Below are 22,291 nucleotides of genomic sequence, written 5' to 3' on the forward strand. Positions count from 1 at the left end.
TGTCGTGCCGCGTGACCCGGAAGCGTCCGCGTCAACTTCCGAATCGGAGAGCTGCGTCTCCCGAGAGCGGAGTGGGAAGGCAGGGAAGTGAGGCTGCCGCGCAGGGCGGCCTGGGAGTTGTAATTCACGGGGCTGTGCGACTAGCGCTGGCGGAAGTGGCTGGAAGGCGGGCGGAAGTGGGCTGTGCGCGGGATCGCGGGCCTGCTGGAGATTCCCGGTTCCCGGGGCGGGCGCCACAGATGCGCTGGGCCCGGGGATGATCTTTCCGGCCCTCCGCCGCGCTCTTCGGGGGCTGCCGCGGCCCGGTGCTCGGGCCCTGACTCGCGCTGCCATGGAGGTGGCCCTGCGAGGGGTGCGGAAAATTCTTTGCGTGGCCGAGAAGAACGACGCGGCCAAGGGCATAGCCGACCTGCTGTCCGGCGGCCGCATGCGGCGGGTGAGGAGGTCCCCGGGCGGGCGGGACGGGGACGAGCGGCTGCTGCTCCCTCCGGGCGTCCCCGCCGTCGGGGCAGGGCGTCCGGGCGCCTGCTGCGACCGACGGGCGTTTAGAAACGGAGTTAGTGTCTAGTTTGTTTGGAGAACTTGGGTCTGCGTTGCGCGGCGGCGGGTGCCAAGCTGGTCTGAGACGAGGAACCGCCGGCCGAACTCCCCCGGCTTGCTCTGGAGCCTGAGCGGTCGTCCGTCTGGGTGCATCCGACGGGGCGACCCGCCCGAGTGCCTGTCCCGCCGGGCGAGGTGGAGATCGGGTCTGTTCTGCACCACGGGAAGCGCAGAGGAGAGACGGTGAAAAGGTTTGGGAATGGGGTGACCGGAGGCCTTACAAGCTGTTCAGGACGCTCTCAGTTACAAAAATGGGCCTCGAAATGGTTTTCTGGACATTTCTCAGCGGGCGGGTGGAAGTCCCTTGCTCTCTTTTCTCTTATATCTCAGGGTCCTCAGGCCTCTGCTTCTCGCCTGTAGGTGGTGGGAACTGGAGCAGAGGTTGTACGGGTGCTGGCTGACAGCATCACCTTTTCCCAGAGCTGAGTGTCCTGGTGACCAGCCCTAGACTATGCCGACTCCTAGGGCTCCAGGCTCCTTGAGACTGGCCTGTCTACACAGCTAACTTCCGTATCCTTCCGCCTCCGTTTAAGTGTCTCTTGTTCGGGGAACCTTTTCTTCACGTTTCTTTCCCCCAGAAGGGTCAGGGTGCAGTGTGATAAACTGTCACTGTGTCCCTTTCTACTTGGAAGGCACCTCCTGGTTACAGTTCCATAATGTGCTGTGCAAGTTGCTCATCTCATCCGAGTCCCCGCCCCCCTTCCATGGACCCTGAGCTCTGAAGGAAAGAGCTGTGGCTGTTGGGTCCCCTGCTGTATCCCTCATACCCAACATGTGTGTGGAGTACAGCAGGCCCTCAGTCAGCACTTCTGGGTGCACATTTGACCTCAGTCTTGAAGCTGTAAAAAGAGATGCAGTGAGAACCACGTGTACAAAGGGCGACCACTGGCTTGAAACAGCTTGGCAAGTTCAAAACTGGAAAGATGAGAGTGTGGGGTGCTGGGGGAAGGAGCCAGTGGGCATAGCAAGAGAGGATGAGAGAGCCACGTGTTTCATGGGTGAGTATCAACTGTCTTGAAAGTACAGTTCATCAGTGTTCACTACACCCCCAGTTTTGTCCTGTATTTAGTTCCAGGTTTTATCACACACCAAGAGGAAATGCCGTAGCCATTAAGCAGTCACGCTCCTTTCCCCACTCTTCCCAGCCGCTGGGAGCCGCTAATTAATCTGCCCTGCGTCCCCAAAGATGTGTCTGTTCTGGATATGTCACATGAAGAGATTCATGGCCTTTTGTGTCAGGCTGCTTCTACTTAACATTTTTGGAAGCTTCACATTGTAGCATGTTAGCACTGCTCTTTTTACAGCTGAATAATAGTCCATTGTATAGACAGATCATATTTTGTTTATCCTTTCATCAGTTGGTGGGCATTTGGGTTGGTTCCACCTTTTGGCTCTTGGAAATAGAGCTGCTGTAAACATTCACTTACACACAAATTTTCATTTGAATACCCGTTTTCAGTTCTTTGAGGTAAATTCCTAGCAGTGGTATTGCTGGGTCATAAGTTAATTCTGTCTTTAACTGTTTGAGGCACTGCCAAAGTATTTTCCACAGTGGCTGAAACATAATATATTCTCTCCATTGATGGTCTAGGTTTTTCATATTATGTCAACACTTTTTCTTTTTTGAATTATCACTATTCTGTATGCGTGCTAAGTTGCTTCAGTTGTGTTGTGTCTGAGTCTTTGCAAGTCCCTGGACTGGAGCCCTCCAGGCTCCTCTGTCCGTGGGATTCTCCTGGCAAGGATGCTGGAGTAGGTTACCATGCCCTCCTCCAAAGGTTCTTCCCAACCCAGGGATTGAACTCCTTCTCTTAAGTTTCTTGCATGGGTGGGCGGGTTCTTTACCACTAGCACCACCTGGGAATCCCAGTTATCACCATCCTCAGTCAGTCTAGTCACTCAATCGTGTCCGACTCTTTGTGACCCCATGGACTGCAGCATGCCAGGCCTCCCTGTCCATCACCAACTCCCAGAGTTTACTCAAACTCATGTCCATTGAGTTGGTGATGCCATCCAACCATCTTATCCTCTGTCGTCCCCTTCTCCTCCCGCCTTCAATCTTTCCCAGCCTCACGGTCTTTTCAAGTGAGTCAGTTCTTTGAATCAGGTGGCCAAAGGATTGGAGTTTCAGCTTCAGCATCAGTCCTTCCAGTGAATATTCAGGACTGATTTACTTTAGGATGGACTGGTTGGATCTCCTTGCTGTCCAAGGGACTCTCAAGAGTCTTCTCCAACACCACAGTTCAAAAGCATCAATTCTTCGGTACTCAGCTTTCTTTATAGTTGAACTCTCAGTCTGTACAAGACTACTGGAAAAACAATAGCTTTGACTAGATGGACCTTTGTTGGAAAAGTAATGTCTCTGCTTTTTTTAAATATGCTGTTTACGTTGACCATAACTTTTCTTCCAAGGAGCAAGCATCTTTTAATTTCATGGCTGCAGTCATCTTCAGTGTGATTTTGGAGCCCCTCCAAAAAAAAGTCTGTCACTGTTTCCCCTGTTTCCCCATCTATTTGCCATGAAGTGATGGGACCGGATGCCATGATCTTAGTTTTCTGAATGTTGAGTTTTAAGTCAGCTTTTTCACTCTAGAGCCTCTTTAGTTCTTCTTTGCTTTCTGCCATAAGGGTGGTGTCATCTGCATATCTGAGGTTATTGATTTCTTCTGGCAATCTTGCTTCCAGCTTGTGCTTCATCCAATCCAGCATTTCTCATGATGTACTCTGCATATAAGTTAAATAAACAGGGTGACAATATACAGCCTTGATGTACTCCTTTCCTGATTTGGAACCAGTCTGTTGTTCCATGTCTAGTTCTAACTGTTGCTTCTTGACCTGCATACAGATTTCTCAGGAAGCAGGTCAGGTGGTCTGATAGTCCCATCTCTTGAATTTTCCAGTTTGTTGTGATCCACACAATCAAAGGGTTTGGCATAGTCAAAACCATCACCATACTAGTGGGTGTGAAATATCTTGTGGTTTTAGTTAGTGCTTCTCAAGTGACTGATGACACTGAGCATCTTTTCATATGCTTCTTAGCCACTGTGTCGCCTTTGAAGAAATGTCTGTCCATGTCTTTTGCCCAGCTTTGAGTTGTCTTTTTGTTATTGAGCTGTGAGTTCTTTTTATATTCAGGATACTAGGTCCTTCTTAGATGTATGACTTGCAGATGTTATCATCCATTCTATGGGTGGTTTTCTTTCTTGATAGTGTTCTTTGATACAGAAGAGTTTAATTTTGATGAAGTCTAGTTTATCTAATTTTCCTTTTGTTAGTTATACTTTTACTATCATGTCTAAGAAAACATTGGCAAACTGAAGATCATGAAGGTTTGCCCCTGTGTTTTCTTCTAAGAGTTTTAACTCTTATATTCAGGTCATTGATCCATTTTGGGTTAATTTTTCTGTGTGATGTAAAGTAACCTGTTTTGTGAAGTCTTTCCTCAGGCTCCTCTCCATCGATTTCTATCTCTGTTTCCAGATGCATTTTCACAGTTCTTGATGCAGGGGATCTCTGTCCTGGATCACGTCCTCCAGCTGCTTGTCCCTCTCTCCCCTGTGTGTCACTCTCTAAGACAGAGATGGGTCTGTTCACTTATTTAGCCGTCACACAGGGGTTTCTTCCCATGACGTAATCCCTGCCTTTCAGGGATGTAAATTCTGAAGGAGGAGCCCAGACATCCACACTCAGAGCTCAGAATCAGGGGATGGCCTTTGCAGCTTAGTAATAGAAAAGAATGGAAGTAACAGGTAACGGCACCAGGGGGTAAAATCAAGTTGTAGTTATGATAGGTAATTAGATACTCATCATGGAAAAGACTCGTATGTAGAAACATATATATGTTTGAGAGAAGTTCATGATTAAAATAAAATCTTTTTTTTCCTCAATAGTAGTGCTTAAATGGTAGTAACTACTGAAGATAGTTCAGAGAACATAAATATGTATAAGCAGAGCAGCCCCACTTCCGACAGTAACTACTGTTAGTAACTCATAGATCTTTGAGGATTTATATTCAGAAGAAGTCTTGTAATTCAGTGGCAGCAACGTTATCGTTTCCTGCAGAGTGCTTAGAACAGGGACTGCTCTGGCGTCTGGGGGAAGTTTGTTTGTTTTCTCTAATTTTGATGACATGGATGGCTCTGCAGAGAGATCACTGAAGCCACCTTCTTGGTCTGTATACGCGGTTTTCTTCTTTCTCTAGGCTCCAGAACTCTGCTGGAATTTAAGCAGCCCACTCCTGAGCACCTCACCCAGACAATGGAATCATGCATAATTGAGAGCTGTCCTCAGCTGGGAATTTAGGGGAGTCGGTCAGGGGCAAGTTTGAATTGCCAGCAAAATGTTTTAGTTCCTCAGGACCGTCCACTGGCAGAGACTGCCTGGAAGAGCCTTGCCCTGGGGTGCACACATCTTATTAGACAGGTCATCCTCCGGAAGAGGATTAGAACACAGTTTCCAGACTGTTCCCAGGGGAGTGAGGACCATGGACACACACGACGGGGGCTGGGCTGGGGCCAGGCTGTTGGCTGGACTCAACCTGTGGCAGCCAGAGAGCTTGGGCCTTGGTACGTATCAGAGCCCATGTAGGAGTTTGTCTGAGAAGCTTTAATGCGTTCTTAGAAAGAGGTAGAAATGCTGCTGATTCAACTGTTTCTCTTCTCTGGACTAAACGGGCTTAACCAGCAGTTGCAGTTTGTAGGAAATGGAAACCCACTCCAGTATTCTTGACTGGAGAATCTCAGGGACAGAGGAGCCTGGTGGGCTGCTGTCTATGGGGTTGCACAAAGTCAGACATGACTGAAGCGACTTAGCAGCAGCGGCACTAGACCCAGTGAACTCGAGTATCAGATATGAAAATAAATTCCCACTTAAAGTTTGCCATTGTGCCTTGAAGGGATCTGCACTCATTCCATACAGAAAATTCGTGTGAGGCTGGGGGAGAATGTTCTAGACACACTCCTTCTTGGTGCTTGCAGGTTCCCAGAGTCCCACTTTGCCTGTGTCTTGTCTTCTGTGCTGTGTTGGTGTGAAACTCACACATGTAGTTACTTTTAACACCTTTCTGAAGGCTGGGATCTCTGAGAGGGTCTCATTCACGGAAAAGTACAGCTAAGGAGGCGGGTGTAGGCTGGTTCCCAGCCCTGACAGGGACTCACAGCTTCACTGGATTTCAAAGCCAGAGGGACCTTATAGATGACTTTACTGAGAATAAAGTGAGATTCAGAAAGGTGAATGACTTGCCCACGGTCCCCAGTTTATTGGTGCAGTTGTATGGCTGGGAAGTAGAGATGTGTGTGAAGAACAGAGAATTGATGAGACACGTCATAATCCTGTCTGGAGTAATTGTCACGTGATCTTGGACAAGTCCAGTCTCACCTGTAGAAACATGTTCACTGACCGCAGTGGACATGACCAGGTCCCTGCTTTTCCCTGAGTGTGGAGGGGCCACTTCGCAAATGGGCCTAGTGATCTCGCCTCATATTTATCTCTAGGAAGTTCTGTTGCATTTTTAATATTCTGCAGGAGTTTGCTTGATCCTTATGTGAGGACTCAGTTTGTCTTTTATGTGCTTTATAGATTTTTTCTATTTTTGTTTTGCTTTCTAGAGGGAAGGACTTTCAAGATTCAACAAGATCTATGAGTTTGATTATCATCTGTGTGGCCAGGTAGGTGCTGCAGGGCTTCTATCCTGTGGCTGAAGGGTGCTTTTGGATCCACGTACTGTCTTGCTGTACATTCCTCGGGGTGTTAGTGATGGCTGAAAAGAGAGCTTGTGTTTTAGAATTATTTAATCAAGGAAAATTAGCCTGACCATTGTAGACAATACAATGTCTTTTAAGAAAAACTGTTTCTATGACCTAAAGATCACTGGTGACAGGTTATCATTTTATAATTCTTAAGGAAGTCTATTTTTTATAAAACATGGTCCCCATGTTAGCTGTCTATGACAAGAGACAAGCTAGTATACCGTCGTTTAAATATAAAAGGCATCATGGAGCCAGAATTAGAATGGTATTCATATCACTATGGCTTTGGCTTTGAAGAGCTGTATTTGTTTATTTCTTTTCAATCTGCTGGTTTGGGGAGGGTGTGTGTGTGTGTGTGTGTGTGTGTTTAGCTTCACAGCAGAGCTGAGAGGAGGGTACAGAGGTTTCCCACACACACCCTGCCTCAACACAGCCCCCCAACAACCCCCTTGGATGGCACCTTTGTTACAGTTGACAGGATACATGAGATCATCTTTACCCAGAGTCCCAAGTTAGCATTAGGGTTCACCCCGCTCTTGTGCATTCTGTGGGTTTGCGTGAATGTGTACCTGTACCCACTGTTATGACCCCATGCAGAGTATTCTCACTGCCGCCAAAGCCCCGTGCTTTGCCCATTCATCCTCCCTTCCCCCCACCCTCCGACAACCACTTTTTTTCTCTTTGATAGAAGTTATACAAGTTCCCTACTTTGACTTGGCAAATCTAATTGCTAAAAGGCTGATGTAAAGTGGATAACCAACAAAGACCTATTGTGTATCACGTGGAACTCTACCCAATATTATGTGCCAGCCTGCATGGGATGGGGCTTTGGCAGGGAAATGGATACACGTCTGTGTGTGGCTGAGTCCCTTTCCCATTCACCTGAACTGTCACAACATTGTTAAATTGGCTGTACCCCAATTCAAAATAAAAAGTTTGACGTTTAAAGAAAAACAAGGCTAATGTGAATTTTGTCTTCATTCAGAACGTCACCATGGTAATGACCTCAGTCTCAGGACACTTGCTGGCCCATGATTTCCGGATGCAGTTTCGCAAATGGTCAGTTCAATCTCTGGGGGCAGAACATTCTGATTATTACAGTGACCTGTAAAGCATCACGGGAAGTCTGAGGCATGTCAGTGTTAGGTAACTTACAGCAGTAAGATGACTGAGTCCATCCGGCTACTGTAGCAAAACACAGGCGGTGGGTGTCTTGTGCAGGACAGAAACACATTTCTCCCACTTGCAGAGGCCAGAGATCGGAGTGCCGGGTGGTCTCGAGAGCCGGCCAGGGTCCTTTATAAGAGCTCGAGTGGCCTCCAGGAGGCCCCACCTTCTGGCAACGTCCCACAGTTGCTGGGATTCCAGCCTGTGAATCTAGGAAGACACAAACAGCAGATACCATGGCAGTGACCTAGGATTAACTTGTTTGCTGTGAATTTTCACCACATGCTTAGAATAAATACACACTTTCAGGTGTGTTCCCCAAAATACCCAGACCCCTGACCGAGCAGGGATTGAACCAGGGCTGTATAGTGAAAATGCCAAGTCCTAGCCACTGGACAACTCGGGAACTCTCCACCCAGACCTTGGGTTGCATTTACCCTGTTGCGGATATGCAGGAAAGAGCTCCAGAATTTCTTCTCAGCAGATCCTGTTAATCCCCAGGGGAAGTGCTTCTCCGAAGGTCACAGTCTCACTCATGTCCTCTGGCTTTTTCTCGGGGCCTGTGTCTGGAGGGGACACACCACCAGGGCTCTGGGATGGCTTTCTCCCTCCTGCGCTGAGTCAGGATTTTGTGTTTTCCTTTCCAGGCAGAGCTGCAATCCTCTTGTCCTCTTTGAAGCAGAAATTGAAAAGTACTGCCCAGAGAATTTTGTAGACATCAAGGTAGGATCTTGGGAGACGTGTGGCCCTGCAGTTGAATAACCACCACGTATTTAAACGGAGAGACTTCTGTATTTTGATGGCATTAGAACTGAGGTTTTCCACTAAACAAGGCACCATGGTTTAAAACATTCCCGTCCATTCTGTAGAGGTGAAGCCACTTTGGCTAAGTGGCCTAGGGCCCGGGTGAGCGTTTTTGTGGACTGTGGCCGCCGAGGAGATCTTGGGGATGAGCGTGCTTCAGTCAGAGCAACTCCTGCTGTCGCCGCACTGGAGGGAGAGCCTGCAGCCCCTGAGTGGCCATCTGGTCCTGAGCTCTGGTTTCTCAGGCTGTTGGGGCACCTGTCCTTGGTCCACTCCCGACTAGGGGCCCTTCTTGGGATGAATCTCAATTCAGGGTTGATTTTTTTTTTTTTTAACCCAGGACATGGTCAGAACTCCTAGAGCTGAAAGTGTGTGTTAGAGCCAAGTTTCAGGGCTCCTCACGTGGGTGTCGTGATATAAACCCTGTCTTCTATGAGCTCCCGGGCAGGCTGGCTGCTCTGGTGACCTAGCCTCCTCAGTGCACCCGGTGGGGATAGGCCTCGCCGAGCTGGCATCTCGAGGAGCCTCAGCAGCACTGGGCAGGTCCAGTGCAGAGCTGTCGGGTGGTCGCTCTGCAGGTCCTGCTCTTACCCTCTTATCCCAACCGGGCATTTCAGAAAACTCTGGAGCGAGAGGCCCGGCAATGCCAGGCCCTGGTGATCTGGACCGACTGTGACAGAGAGGGTGAAAACATTGGGTTTGAGGTCATCCACGTGTGCAAGGCCGGTGAGTATCTGAGGCCACAGTGGGTGGTGCTCAGCCCAGGTCACCCTGCCAGACTCACCAGCCGTGTGTCAGGGGCTCGGCCACCACAGCCCGGGGCTTGTTGCCTGTTTGGTCCAAGCTGTACGATACCTGGAAGTTAAATAACCATTGACATCCACCGAAATGATTTCAGGTAAGTGAGAGGGTGACTTGAAGGCCGCTGCTGGGCTTCAGAGAGTGGGAGTGCTTTTCCCTAAAGGCCCAAGACAGCAAGGGACATGGGCGTTCTCGCGAGGCTCACCAGGCTGCTTCAGCTGGTGGCTGAGATGCATTCAGCCCCTGTTTCTGACAGCTCTCAGCCTGGCCACCACAAGGCTTCCCTCTTAGGCGGCACGTGGCTAATTTAACTGAACCAGTGAAGCTGGATACCACAGCCTCTTGGACTGGTTCACCCCCGCCAGGGTTCAGGGTGATTTGGGAGCAGCGAGCCCTTGTAACCAGCCCTGCCCTGTGCCCCTTTTGTTTCGCAGTGAAGCCCAGCCTGCAGGTGCTGCGAGCCCGTTTCTCTGAGATCACCGCCCGCGCCGTCCGGACGGCATGTGAAAACCTCACGGAGCCCGACCAGAGAGTGAGCGACGCCGTGGATGTGAGACAGGAGTTGGACCTGCGGATCGGTGAGGAGGGGGCTTGGGGGTGGGGGGCCAGGGCTCGGGCGCACATCCAGCTGTGACCTTGCCATCTGCGGTGTCTCCTTCCGTCCGTCCTCTCTGCCAGGGGCGGCCTTCACCAGGTTCCAGACGCTGCGGCTGCAGAAGATCTTCCCTGAGGTGCTGGCGGAGCAGCTTATCAGCTACGGCAGCTGCCAGTTCCCCACCCTGGGGTTCGTGGTGGAGAGGTTCAAAGCCATTCAGGCGTTTGTGCCAGAAGTCTTCCACAAGATCCGAGGTTTGGGCCAGGACCTGTGGGGCAGCTCGGCTGCTGGTCCAGGGGGTGGTTTGTGCCTTGCCATCTTTGCCCCCTTGTCATGTGTCTGAGGTGGCTCTTGCTCTCCCTGTGATGGGCCTCTCTCCCCAAGTCATGGCCTTCCTGTGTCCCCGACAGTGACTCATGACCACAGGGACGGCGTGGTGGAGTTCAGCTGGAAGAGGCATCGTCTCTTCAACCACACGGCGTGTCTCGTCCTCTACCAGCTGTGCATGGAGGTGAGAAGGTCTAAGAAGGTGGTGATCTGAGACGACTGTCCTGGGACTTCCCAAGCTGCTCTTCTCTGTCCCGTGTCCCACGGGACTGCAGTTTCCAGCATGCATCTCAGGGCATTAGCTTTTGGCGCCAGTAAGACCCCATGAAAACAGTTTTGATGTGGAAGGAAAGACTTGTAGAACTTTCAGGTGAAACCAGGAGTATTAATAAATGTGTAGCTGGAATCTGTCCCCAAGCAGTGCACTCTCACCAGAGGCAGATAAGGACCCGCTAGGCCAGCCAGGAACCACAGATCCTGGAGCTGGAAGCTGGGGAACTGGGTAGAAGCAGGTCCTCTGCAGGCCCTGATAGCTGGGGAAGATGCTTGGCCGGTCACGGTGACGTCAGCTTTCCCTATCTTCCCAGGATCCCAGGGCGACGGTGGTAGAGGTCAGGTCCAAAGCCAAGAGCAAGTGGAGGCCTCAAGCTTTGGACACTGTGGTATGTTCTGGATGGGAGTTGGTGGGGGGAGCCCTGGCGTCCATGGGGGGCACTGGCTTCTGCTGCAGAAGGTGCCCAGGGGCATCTGTCTTCCTGGTGCCACACAGGAAGGAAAACAGACCCCAGAGCAGGACCTGCTCGAGCAGCTAATAAACATGACGTAACTGCTCCGTGCGGGGTGTGGGGAACAAGCAGGGAGAGAAGTCACCGACCCGTCCTTAGGTGGTTGCTGCTGCGGTTTTGGTGTTGTCCTCTGTTTTCCCTGTCTTTTTTAAGCGTTGTTATTGGAGTAGCTAGTTTTTTCCACCGAAGTGGAAAAGCATTTTCTTTGTTTCTGCAAAATCTGTGTAAACCTCGTTTTGTATACCCAGTTTTTGAACCTGCCCCCAAATAGGGCATCTCAAATTTTGTGACCCCAGGAAAAGCTGCCTAGCAGGATGCCTTAGGGTGCCGCTTCCCAGTCCCTACTCTCCAGGAGAGTCCAGGGTGTGTTCACTCTGAAGGTGGAGCCTGTGGGACAGCAGGGGCAGTGGGGGTTACAGGCTGTGTACAGTGGACCTGAGTATGTCATCCCTTGCTGGTTGGCATGCTCAGACGTGTGGCCAGCATTGTTTTCAGAGGTGCCCCCCCCACCAAGGGACAGGATAGCTGGTGACCCCCTGAATGCCTGCACAGATGTTTGTCATCAGGGGAGGCCCCAAGATCTGGATGGTGTCCCCAGAGTGCAGGTCCCAGACTGCAGCAGCGGAATAAGTCCTTTAGCCATTGTTAGAAACGCAGTTCCTGGCCCCGCCCCTGTCCAGCCCTCCTTGTCAGATCCCCTACTGCCTGTGCCTAGGAGTGTGTCCACTCCTGTACCCACTCATTTTGGCTTCTGCACTCAGAGCCTGACAACCCCTGGGCGGTGGCCTGAATGCCCGACGGGCCTGGAATCCTTTCCCAGCACAGCCTTTTACATGTGTGTGACGCAGCCAGGGTGATGGCCGCGGGGTGCTGAAGAAGAGGGTGTGGATGTTGTGTTCTCTGACCCATGCTCTGCCACACGTCTGACAGGAGCTGGAGAAGCTGGCATCTCGGAAGTTGAGGATAAATGCTAAAGAAACCATGAGGATTGCAGAAAAGCTCTACACCCAAGGGTAAGCCTGAGTGCTCATTTGGGAAGAGAGTCTGATGCGTCTAAATCAGGGTGAAGCATCTTAGAACTTGAGCTCGTGGGGAAGCCAGACTGTCTAGATGTCACCAGCTCTCCGTGGAGAGATTTTGGCCTTGTCTTTTTTTCTGATGGAAAAGGCATGTCAGAGTCACTTACAACCTAAAATAAGAACCCACAGAGTATGTTCAGATCCCTCTGCTGACCTCTCATAGACGGGCCACGGGGACCCTGGCAGGGGCGGGCGGCACATTTGGCGCTTGTGTGCCTGTGGGAGGACGGGGCTGGAGTGGGCGGCCTGGAACCAGCTCTGACCCCTGGGAGTGACCCACAGGAGTGCCTGCTGCTCCTCCCCTTGGGACCTCGTCTCGGGACTTCCCCAGCGTTGGGCACCACGATGTCTTGGATCAGATGGGCTGCTACTGGGGTCACCAGTGTCCTTAGGTCAGTTCAGTTTCTCGACCACTTCAGCTGTTTCTCATTGTGTGTGTTTGGCCTTCTTTAGGTACATCAGCTATCCTCGAACTGAAACGAACATTTTCCCCAAAGACCTAGACCTGGCGGCACTGGTGGAGCAGCAGATCCCGGATCCACGCTGGGGGGCCTTTGCTCGAAACATTCTAGAGCACGGTGGCCCCACCCCACGCAATGGAAATAAGTCTGACCAAGCGCACCCTCCCATCCACCCCACCAAATACACTGACAGCCTGCAGGTGGGTATTCCTGGCCGACTGCCGCGGGACCCACAAGGAGGTCAGGGCTCAGGCCTGGGTTCAAGCTGCTCTGTGGGCTCTGACTTCAGGAACAGCGTGACTGAAAATTTGTCTTTATTGTGGGGAAGAGATGTCATATCAACACTCTCTTCCCACAGTCTGCGCCTGGTTTCACTGAGGGATCCCACAGGGGCTGTGGCCCATCCAGGCCCTGCTGCACGCTGTCCCCTCCCTCCACTGCTTCCCTGACCCTCCCGCGGACCAAGCGGCCCTTCGCTGAGCCGTCACATAGCCCCCACCTTCTCCCCCCGAGACTGGGCTGGTCGTGCAGCATGATGTCTGATGGTCGTGTGCGTGTGCTGTATTTGCTGGGTTTGCTTTGAAGGATTGTATTCGACAGTCGTTTGCACAGTGGCTGTGTGTGTGGATGTCACGTCTCCCTTGCAGATGTTCTTAGAGGAGGATTTGGGATCTGAGTGGGAATGTCTTACAGGCTCCTGCCAGGGGGCCTCACTGTGTCTCTAGTTACTGAAAGGGCAGAGGTTGCCGTGAACCCTGTGTTTATGGTAGGTCTGGGGCTGCCTAAGTGTCTTCACTCTGCATGTCCTGCATACACGGGCCCTCTTGGAAACTTGTTTTCACCTTTTTTCCTGCTCAGACAGGCTTTACATCAGAGGAGTTGGTTTCCAGTCTTGGGGGAAGGGGACTCCACTTGTGAAGTGTATGGGCCTGAACCCACAAGCAGCGGGGATTTGCCTGCCCTGCACAAGGGTGTGGAGCTCTGGGCTGGGAGGCAGCACTGGCCAGACAGCGTCTGGAGGAGCTTGGGTTCTTCTGCCCTTAGGGGGATGAACAGCGACTGTACGAGCTCATCGTCCGCCACTTCCTGGCCTGCTGCTCCCAGGATGCCCAGGGCCAGGAGACCACTGTGGAGATCGACATCGCGCAGGAGCGCTTCGTGGCCCATGGCCTCATGATCCTGGCCCGGAACTATCTGGATGTGTACCCGTATGATCGCTGGAGTGACAAGGTGACGCATCTGGGCGGGGGACCGTCCTAGTCCTGGCTCGGGCCAGGTGGGCTGACCGTTGCGTCTCTGCCCCTGTAGACCCTCCCTGTCTACGAGGAAGGCACCTACTTTCAGCCCAGCACTGTGGAGATGGTGGATGGGGAGACCAGTCCCCCCCAGCTGCTCACCGAGGCTGACCTCATTGCCCTCATGGAGAAGCACGGCATTGGTCAGTAGCTGGTCGTCATGGGAACTGGTACTTCTTAGCTGAAGGGAGGCTGTCTTTTCCTCCATACTTTGTAGCTGAAGGGTGGCTCAGGAGCAGTGAAGAACTTGCCTCAGGGCACAGAGTGTGTCAGCTGTGAACCCCTGGGTCCAGGTGACGCCACAGTTGGCACCCTTGGCCGCAGCCCTGTGCGTCCACATGTGGACACAGGTGCTCCCCATCACTCGGACTCACCTGGGCCACGCTGACCAGTGTTCTTGGCCCTCACAGGAATTTGTTGGGTTTTGTTTTACATTTAGCAAGGTACCAACGTTTAAAACTGAAGACCCACGTAAAAACGGGTACCTTCATCTTCAGGAGCATCGGGTTGGCAGCTTGGCAGCCGAGAGTGGTGGTGGTTTTCTGGCACTAACGCTTGGCTTTGTTCACCTGCTCAGCACGTGCAGGGCCCCTGTGCAATCTGAGTCTGCCTCTTGGGTTCTCCATGGATGACCATGTGCTTAGCTTCTGTTAAAGTATTTCCCGTAGCTGTATAAAACTCAGATTTTTTTTTTTTAAGAAACTGGGCCAGAATACTTTTTCCCATTACTCCTGTGGCCCAGGCTTTACAGGTGGGTCCCTTGTGACTGACCTGCTGTCCATCAGTTTTCACAGCTCTAAGGGCAGCTGAGTCCAGGGCAACCAGCGCCACAAGGGGTGGGGTTATAGAGAGAGGTGGAGCGGGGCAGGGCCCCAGCCCTCACTGTAGAGGGAGGTGGGGGAGGAGCTTACAGGGGTTTACAGAGGGACGTGACTGCTGGAGTGAGTCGGTGTGAAGGAGAGGTGAGATTGCTGACGAGGCTTCTGCACGGCTGGCTCTGAGTGGAGGTGTGTCCCCTGGAGTAGGAAGTCCAGGCAGAGGAAGGGGCCTGTGGGCCTGGGGGCTAAGGATGAGCCTGAGTGACGGGAGTGGCCTGCAGGTACGGACGCCACGCACGCCGAGCACATTGAGACCATCAAGGCCCGGATGTATGTTGGGCTTACACCAGACAAGCGCTTTCTCCCTGGGCACCTGGGCATGGGGCTCGTGGAAGGTGAGGAGCTGGGGGCTTTGGGGGTGGTGGTCATGAAGCCCCACAGTGTATCCAGGCCACACGACACCACTCTTATCCGCAGGCTATGACTCCATGGGCTACGAGATGTCCAAGCCTGACCTGCGGGCCGAGCTGGAGGCTGACCTGAAGCTCATCTGCGAGGGGAAGAAGGACAAGCTGGTGGTCCTGCATCAGCAGGTGCAGAAGTACAAGCAGGTGTTCATCGAAGCCGTGGCCAAAGCCAGGAAGTGAGTGCTGGGCGGCCCGCTAGGCCCTGGGGATGGGCTCCGTGCACTGTGGCCTTGCCGGGCACTCGGCCCGCCTGCAGTCTCCCCTCTCTCCTCCCCTCTTTTGGCTCCTCGCCCCGGAGCCTTGTCAGCCTCACAGCCGCAACCAGGAGGGTCTGGTCCAGTCGTTCTGGGCTTTAGACACGCCATCTCCATCCCATCCTGAGTTAGCAGGTGGCGGTTTGCCTGTGGGTGCACCAGGTGTGGGCCTGTGCCCTGTTTTCTTGGGCCTTCGGGGGTGCCCGTCACCAGTAGCGTGTCTATGTATTCTGTTGGAAATAACACATTTTTTTACCCCACGCCAATTTTGAAAAGAAATGCATGAGCCATTTAGACTTGATTCCAGACCAACTCGAGTGTGTGCGTGGCCTAAGGTCTGCTTGCTATGGGGCAGGTGGTGAGGCAGGGGCACCTGCCTGCAGTTGGATTACTCCCAGGAGCGGCCACCTCGGGAGCAGGCCGAGTGGCCCACACCGCCCCGTTTGTGGGAGAATGCTGTGTGAGTCACACGTGCATGGTGGGTGCCTGACTTGAAATGCTCTCCGTTTTCCTCAGGTTGGACGAGGCCTTGTCCCAGTACTTCGGGGCAGCTGCAGAGGTGGCCCCACAGGAAGCCCTGCCGGCTGTGTCCGAGCCCATCAGGAGGTGTCCGCAGTGCGGCCGGGACATGGTTCTCAAGACCAGGAAGAGCGGCGGGTTGGTGTCTGGCTATGCCTCACCCCCACCCCCGCCCGGGACCCAGTACTGCCATGCAGGCCCATCCTTTGGTTCTGTGTCCTGTCTAAAAGCAGACCAGCTTCACCAGTTCCCGGACCTGGTGCTGGTGCTGAAATGGTGGCCTCAGAGGTGTGAGGCCTCGTGGGAATTGAGGGCTGGTGGAGGCAGGGCTTGTCCCCCGGGGATGGACAATGCTCCATGTGTGGACGGTGGCACAGGCCTCCTGATCAGTGACCCACTGAGCCCGTCTGCTCCTCACAGAGCTGCAGGAGGGTGAGGCCTGCATTCTTTGAGGCGCGTCCAGCTCAGGGCTCGGAGGGCACCCTGGGCAGCCAGGCCCCGCTTCGGTCTGGGCGCTGGTGGCGGCTTGGTGGTTTCTCATCAGGAGACAACATCACAGTGATTGAGGGGGTTTCAGGGACACAAGTACAGGCTGGGCCTCCCATCACTTGGTGTCACGGACCGTGTCTCCAGAAGCTTGAGTATCACCTGTGATCAGACAGAAGTGTCTCCACCGATGGCACCGTCCCAGGGTCGGGGACGCCCATCTGACCCGGCCTTGCTCCCCAGGTTTTACCTCAGTTGCACGGGCTTCCCTGAGTGTCGGTCAGCTGTCTGGTTCCCAGACAGCGTGCTGGAGGCCAGCAGGGATGCGAGCGTGTGCCCAGTGTGTCAGCCACGCCCTGTTTACAGGTGAGATGGATGCCCAGGACTGGTCCTTGGACCTTTGGTCACGTGTCAGAAATCACAAGGATCTCAGAGAACTTATGTTTATGAAGATTTACCACATTTTCAAAGTGAAAGCAGGTTTTAAAATATTTGTTAACTTGTAACAATTGCATACTAACAGATAGGTCTTAAGGATAAAATTTATTTATTTTAAAGCAAAAAAATGAGAACAGGTTGTGTTGCGATGTTGCCAGAGTAACATCTGGCTTAATAGTAGAACAGAGCCCGCGTGCTGCTGGGCGCCATTACCAAGCCATACACCAAGAGGCCCTGGACCTTGCTGCACTGGGGCCCGAGGACGGGCACTTTTCAGAGGCACCTTGGTGTGGGCGGTTGACTGGGTCCTAGGGCTTACCCCCCGCCAGCCCCCTCCTTCCTCTTGTGACGACTGGAGGGCCAGGTGGCTGTGCCTTATGTGGCTTCCCTGGGGTGGGGGTGTGGGACAGCCCCCTGTGGACCCAGGGGAAGACTCTTAACCCAAGGATTGAGTGCCTTGTCATCTTCTGTCCTCACAGATTGAAGTTCAAGTTTAAACGAGGCAGCCTGCCCCCAACCATGCCCCTGGAATTTGTCGGCTGCATCGGCGGGTGTGACGAGACCCTGAGGGAGATCCTGGCCCTCAGATTCTCACAGGGCGCCCCCCGAGTCGGCCAGCCCGCCAGCCAGACCTCCGGCTACCTGCAGGCTAACCAGTCCCTGAACAGAATGGACAGTGGCCAGCAGGGCCAGCCCCAGCCCCCTGTCACCAGGCCCTCGAAGGCTTTGACCAGGACGCTGCCCCCCCCTGCCGTTGAGAGTGAGAGCAACTCGGTGACCTGCAACTGTGGCCGGGAGGCCCTGCTGCTCACCGTCCGGAAGGAGGGGCCCAACCAAGGCCGCCAGTTCTACAAGTGCAGTGGTGGGGGCTGCAGCTTCTTTCTGTGGGCTGACAGCGGCCACCCGGGAGCCGGGCCTCCCTCCTCAGCGTCCAGACCTCCAGGCGGCCCCCTGGGACGCCCACCGGGCTCCGGGACTCTCCTGGGCGGGTCCAGCAGGTCCGGCAGTGGTGGCAGCACTGGCGCGTCCTGCCTGTGTGGCCAGCCGGCTGTCACACGCACCGTGCAGAAGGAGGGGCCCAACCAGGGCCGCCAGTTCCACACATGTGCCCAGCCCCGTGAGCAGCAGTGTGGCTTCTTCCAGTGGGTGGATGAGAACGTGGCCCCAGGTGAGGGGGTGGGGCTGCCCTCCCTACCAGGACTTCACACCCGCGAGGTCACGGGCAGCCTGCTCTGCCCAGGCAGATGCCCCGGCACTGAACAGCACTCCACGCACAGCTGCTCCTGTCTCTGTCGGGTGGTGGCTGTGCTCGTGCCTCCCAGACAGGGACCATGAGGCCCACACTGGCCACGTGGCCTGTTGGGATCCCCACAGCCGGGCCTGACCCGGGAGCCCTTCCTACCTTTGTGAAGCTGGCAGGGTCTGTCGGGACCTGGTGTAGTAAGACAGAAGCCCTCCCTGACGTTTGGAACCTGCCCCAGGTTATGCAGTTTGGGTTGGCCCCCTGCAGATGGGTGTGGGGAGAACCACTGCCTGGACAGAGGGTCAGGGTAGATGAGGTACCTGAAGGTACCTGGCCATCCTGGGACACGGCAGATACCTGGTCGTGTGTCTGAGAGAGACCAAATGGCCTTGTGGTGAGCCCGGTTATGTGTCCTCGAACCATTGGGTGTGGTTTCTTGGCCTGTTTCCTCAGTAAGATAGGCTCCTTCTCCGTTTCCCTTGTTCCTGTTAACCTATAGCTGTGATCCTGACACATATGTGGCAGGTCTGCACACACAGGAAGAGCCCAGAGCCTGGGTGCAGGCCAGGGGTTGGAGACACCACTGTTCCAAGGGACCCACGTCTGCCTTGTAGGCAGCAGTCTGTCTGTAGGAGGCATCAGGGCTGGACCACCTCCCGCACGGCGGGCGTCAGGGTCTCCTGTTGGGAGGAGGTGGTATCTTTGGTCCTGGGTGATGGGGAAGTCCATGCTGTGAGGCTCCTGAGGGACGGGGAGGGTCCAGAGCTTGGGCTTCTCGCATGGCAGGTGGGAGCAAGTGTTGGTTACAGCCGGCTTGTCTTTGTTGCATCCACACGCGATGAGGCGGCTTTCCTAATAGGTCCCCGTCTCTGCACATGAGGTGACATGGGCCCCTAACCGAGACCATGGTGGCAAGGCTCTTGGAGGGCATTCCCGTCTGCACTCAGCAACCTCCAATTCTCCCCACAGGGACCTTCGGAGGCCCCCTCTGGCCAGGAAGCAGGGGAGGAACCCAGGGGCTGGAGGCCAGAAGCAAAAGGGCTCGGGCCGGCTCCTCAGACACGGGGTCTGCAGCCAAGAAACCCCGGAAGTGCAGCCTTTGCCACCAGCCTGGACATACCCGTCCCTTCTGTCCTCAGAACAGATGAGGCAGCATCAGGCTGAGGGGGCCACCTGACCTTCTTCCCCGCCCTTATGTCTTAGGAAGCAAGTTGTTTCTCAGGGGCCACCAGCGGCTCTTGGGGTTTGGCCTGTGTGTTGAATCCAGGCCCAGATCTCTCTCTCTGCTGAACAGTGGCCCTGTGTGCGGGACCCAGGAACAGCCGTGTCTATGGCTGAGAAGCCACAGAGGCTGCCTTCTGTGACTCACAGGGGCTGTGCTCTCAGCGCCTTGGTGGAGATTAGCCCTGTCTGCAAGGGGCTTCCATCCACAGATGGCCTGAGAAAGGGTGGGATGCCAGGGAGAGACTCCTGTTTGGAGGTTGTGTCTGCGGAAGGTTTTTGCCTCTTTATTAAGAAGCTGCAGCCAGGACACCCCACAGCTCAGGTGCCTCAGTGAAGAATCCAGCCCCTTGACCCTGGCAGGTGATGGTGTAGTGTCTGGGGAAGTTTGGCAGGACACTGGGCAGTGTTGACCTCCCTGGCCTCCCCTAACTCCACCACTGTCCTTTGGGGCAGAGAAGAACTGGTACACATGCTGCTGTTCCGGCCTCCCAAGAACCATGGAGCTGAGCGGGAGTCGGTGGACTTTGCTCTGCAGCTCAGATGATAAGCAGGAGTAAGCTGAGCATGACTGAGTTGTATGGCTGGTGAAGCAGCAACCTGTTCTGGGACTCCTGGCCCCAAACACTTCCTTCAGAGCAGCCCTCGCACTGGGACTGGACAGTGGGCTGTGCAGAATTGCTCCTGGAGCGTCTGGTTGCTGGATGTTGGTCTTAGCCCAATGGCCCAGCCCACTCTGTCCCTTTGGTTTTCACCTGGGCTGACCATCTCACATGAAGAGCTGCGGCCCCCTCTGCTTCCCTCTCGGCGCCTTGTCTCCTGCGGTGGCCTTCATGGTCATGCATCGGTGCCTTGGGTGTTTTTCTGACTGAGCTAGTCTGCCGTGTTCACTCGTCATCAGTTGATGGACACGGGGGTGTTTCCACCATCTGGCTGTTGGGAGCATTATAGCTGTGAACTTCTGTGTGCAAGTTATTTGAACACCTGTATTTTTGGGGATCCACACCTAAGAGGGGTTGCTGGGTCATTTAATTCTATGCACTAAGCTCTCCACAGCAGCTGCACCATTTTACCTTCTCACCAAAGTTCCCCTTTCTCCACGTCCTTGCTGTCGTGTCCTTGCTCATATTGCCATCCTCGTGGGCCTGAGGTGATATCTCGTGGCTTTGACTTGCATATTCCCAGTGACCACTGACGTTGGGCATGCTTTCACCACTCACGTGGCCTTTCATGTTTCTTTGGAGAAATGAAAGGTCTTTTCAAGACCTTTGCCTGTTTTTCAGTGGGGTTGTTTGTGCTTTTGCTGTGGCTGCAGTCTCTCCATGGGGAGCCCCTGTGCCCACCAGGACCAGAAATCCTGGGTGGGACTGGGGGTCCTGGGCTGGGCCTTCACAGGGTGGTTGGGTTCTGGGCGCAGGGTTGCTGTCAGCCCAGGTGGTGAGACCATCACACACAGATGGGCAGACACTGTGAGGGAGCTTTACACACAGGCCTCCCAGGACGCTGGGCAGAGGCCCCACTACCCTCAGGGTGCATTGGCCACCTTCCCCCCCAAGACCTGTGTCTCGGGTTCCCGAGCTGCGTCTGTGTTCAGCTCACAGGTGGGAGGGGCCTGCTCCGCAGGGCAGGGGTGCACCATCCTGTCTCCACCAGTATTCATGCTGTGCAGGGGTGCAGGGTTGGCCTGGAAAGTTCCCTGAGGTCATACAGGCAGGCGAGCCTGAGGCCCATGAGCTGAACTGCTGGCTCAGGAAGTGGGTGGCTTTGCTGAGAACACTCAGAGCAGCGTCCAGGCCCCGTGGTAGCCTTGGGAGCACTGGGCTGGTGACACCAGCTTTGGTGTCTGTCCTCAGTGAACTGAGTGCCACCAAATGGTCATGTTACTGGGGTTTTTAACTTTTTAATTTTTTAAAATTTGGACAGTATTTAAAAGACTATCCTGACTATAAAAGAATACACTTAAAAATGGAAATGCATCAGATGTATGCGACTTAAACCAGGCTGAAGGCTGCTCATCCTGGAGGGGACCAGGCTGGGGGCAGCAGTGGTCCTGGATTAGAGGCGAGGGCTTCCCCCTCCCATCCGGCTCCAGCCTGGCCTGTCAGGGCCCTTGGACCTTGACTACAACCCCATCTGGAGGCTTGGTGAGATCCCCAGGGACCTGAGTGTGGCTGTGCCTAGCAGGCCACAGTCCAGCCTCAGCAAGAGAGTGCCCATGCAGACTTCCATCAGGGCTTTTTCTGTTTAGTAATTGCTCAGCCTGAAACCCCTGGCTGGGTCGGCTCTGGATGTGATGCACTGTCCTGAGGGGTTGCTCGCAAGTTAATCCATGAAAGGACTTACCTTGTCTGGACAGACTTTGCGGAGGCCCCCAACTTTGACAGACACTGGACTGTCTGTCTCGGTCACTGGTTTGAGGGCGCTTTGCTCTGTGCCAGCACTGGGTTAACACCCCACCTTGACCTGTGAAGTAGGTATTCTGGAACCCTCGTCTTACAGGGAGGAGGCCAAGGCCACCCCACCCCCAGCCTGTCCTGTTGCTACCATCATAGTTGCTCACCGCCGAAGGCACTCAGGCCAAGCAGCTCCTGAACCATGTGACCTAACAGCGCTTGGGGAAACCAGTCTCCTGCCCTCTGCCTCTCCAGAGCTACTGAGCCCATGGGAACATCTGGGAGGCAGGCCCCTCCTGATCCGCAGAGGCCACTGGCCCTGCAACCAGAGTGCCCAAGAGCACCTCCAGCCTTGTCCCCATGTCCCAGCTGGGAGGGGGTTGCCTCAGGACACATGGGACAAGAAGGAGGGGCCTGGCACAGCTGTGGGGGCCTCACCCCAAGCCCATGTGGCCCCAAGCCCTTCCTGGCTCGTCTGCCACATGGGGTTACATGGGAGCCACAGCTCCCACAGGGACACCTAGACACGCCTGCGTCCCCGTCTGTACAAAGCAGGGAGCCTGCCCTCCACTTGAGGATGTCTCTGCATGTGGACCACTGCTGGCCGAAGGGGCCCCAGGAGCCCCGCCCATCTGGGAGATTACAGGGCTCCAGGGGTCAGGCTTTTTGGAAGAAAGAAAACCCTGACCAGCTGGTGCCTGTTACTAAAGCTAGATGCCACTCCAGGTCAGTCTCCTGGTTCCAGGTTGAGCCCAAGCCCCTCTGGCCAAGCTCACAGAGCCTCAAATGGC

General features: G+C 54.3%; 1 protein-coding gene across 3 annotated transcripts; it reads left to right on the top strand.

The window, feature by feature from the left end:
- TOP3A (topoisomerase (DNA) III alpha) lies at nt 76–20,389 on the top strand. Of its 3 annotated transcripts, none has more exons than XM_018064764.1 (19): nt 76–436; nt 6,207–6,266; nt 7,333–7,406; nt 8,162–8,237; nt 8,936–9,044; nt 9,554–9,697; nt 9,798–9,968; nt 10,125–10,225; nt 10,629–10,703; nt 11,757–11,839; nt 12,359–12,566; nt 13,411–13,596; nt 13,675–13,804; nt 14,761–14,874; nt 14,957–15,122; nt 15,717–15,857; nt 16,449–16,571; nt 17,123–17,811; nt 18,856–20,389. In XM_018064764.1, the coding sequence occupies exons 1-19, from the start codon at nt 257–259 to the stop codon at nt 19,032–19,034; spliced, it is 3,009 nt and encodes a 1,002-aa protein (XP_017920253.1). In that variant the 5' UTR covers nt 76–256; the 3' UTR covers nt 19,035–20,389. The 3 variants fall into 3 exon arrangements, with proteins under 3 accessions (XP_017920253.1, XP_017920254.1, XP_017920255.1); XM_018064765.1 differs by lacking the exon at nt 76–436 and adding an exon at nt 3,867–5,165; XM_018064766.1 differs by lacking the exons at nt 76–436; nt 6,207–6,266; nt 7,333–7,406; nt 8,162–8,237; nt 8,936–9,044 and adding an exon at nt 9,103–9,216.

The sequence above is a fragment of the Capra hircus genome, chromosome 19 (assembly GCF_001704415.2).
Source record: "Capra hircus breed San Clemente chromosome 19, ASM170441v1, whole genome shotgun sequence".
In the NCBI taxonomy this organism is placed as follows: Eukaryota; Metazoa; Chordata; class Mammalia; order Artiodactyla; family Bovidae; genus Capra; species Capra hircus.

Coding starts and splice junctions, on each gene's coding strand:
- TOP3A (XM_018064764.1), top strand. CDS start 257: ATGATCTTTCCGGCCCTCCGCCGCGCTCTTCGGGGGCTGCCGCGGCCC. Junction 10,226..10,628: donor TCTACCAGCTGTGCATGGAG/GTGAGAAGGTCT, acceptor CTATCTTCCCAG/GATCCCAGGGCGACGGTGGT. Junction 17,812..18,855: donor GGATGAGAACGTGGCCCCAG/GTGAGGGGGTGG, acceptor TTCTCCCCACAG/GGACCTTCGGAGGCCCCCTC.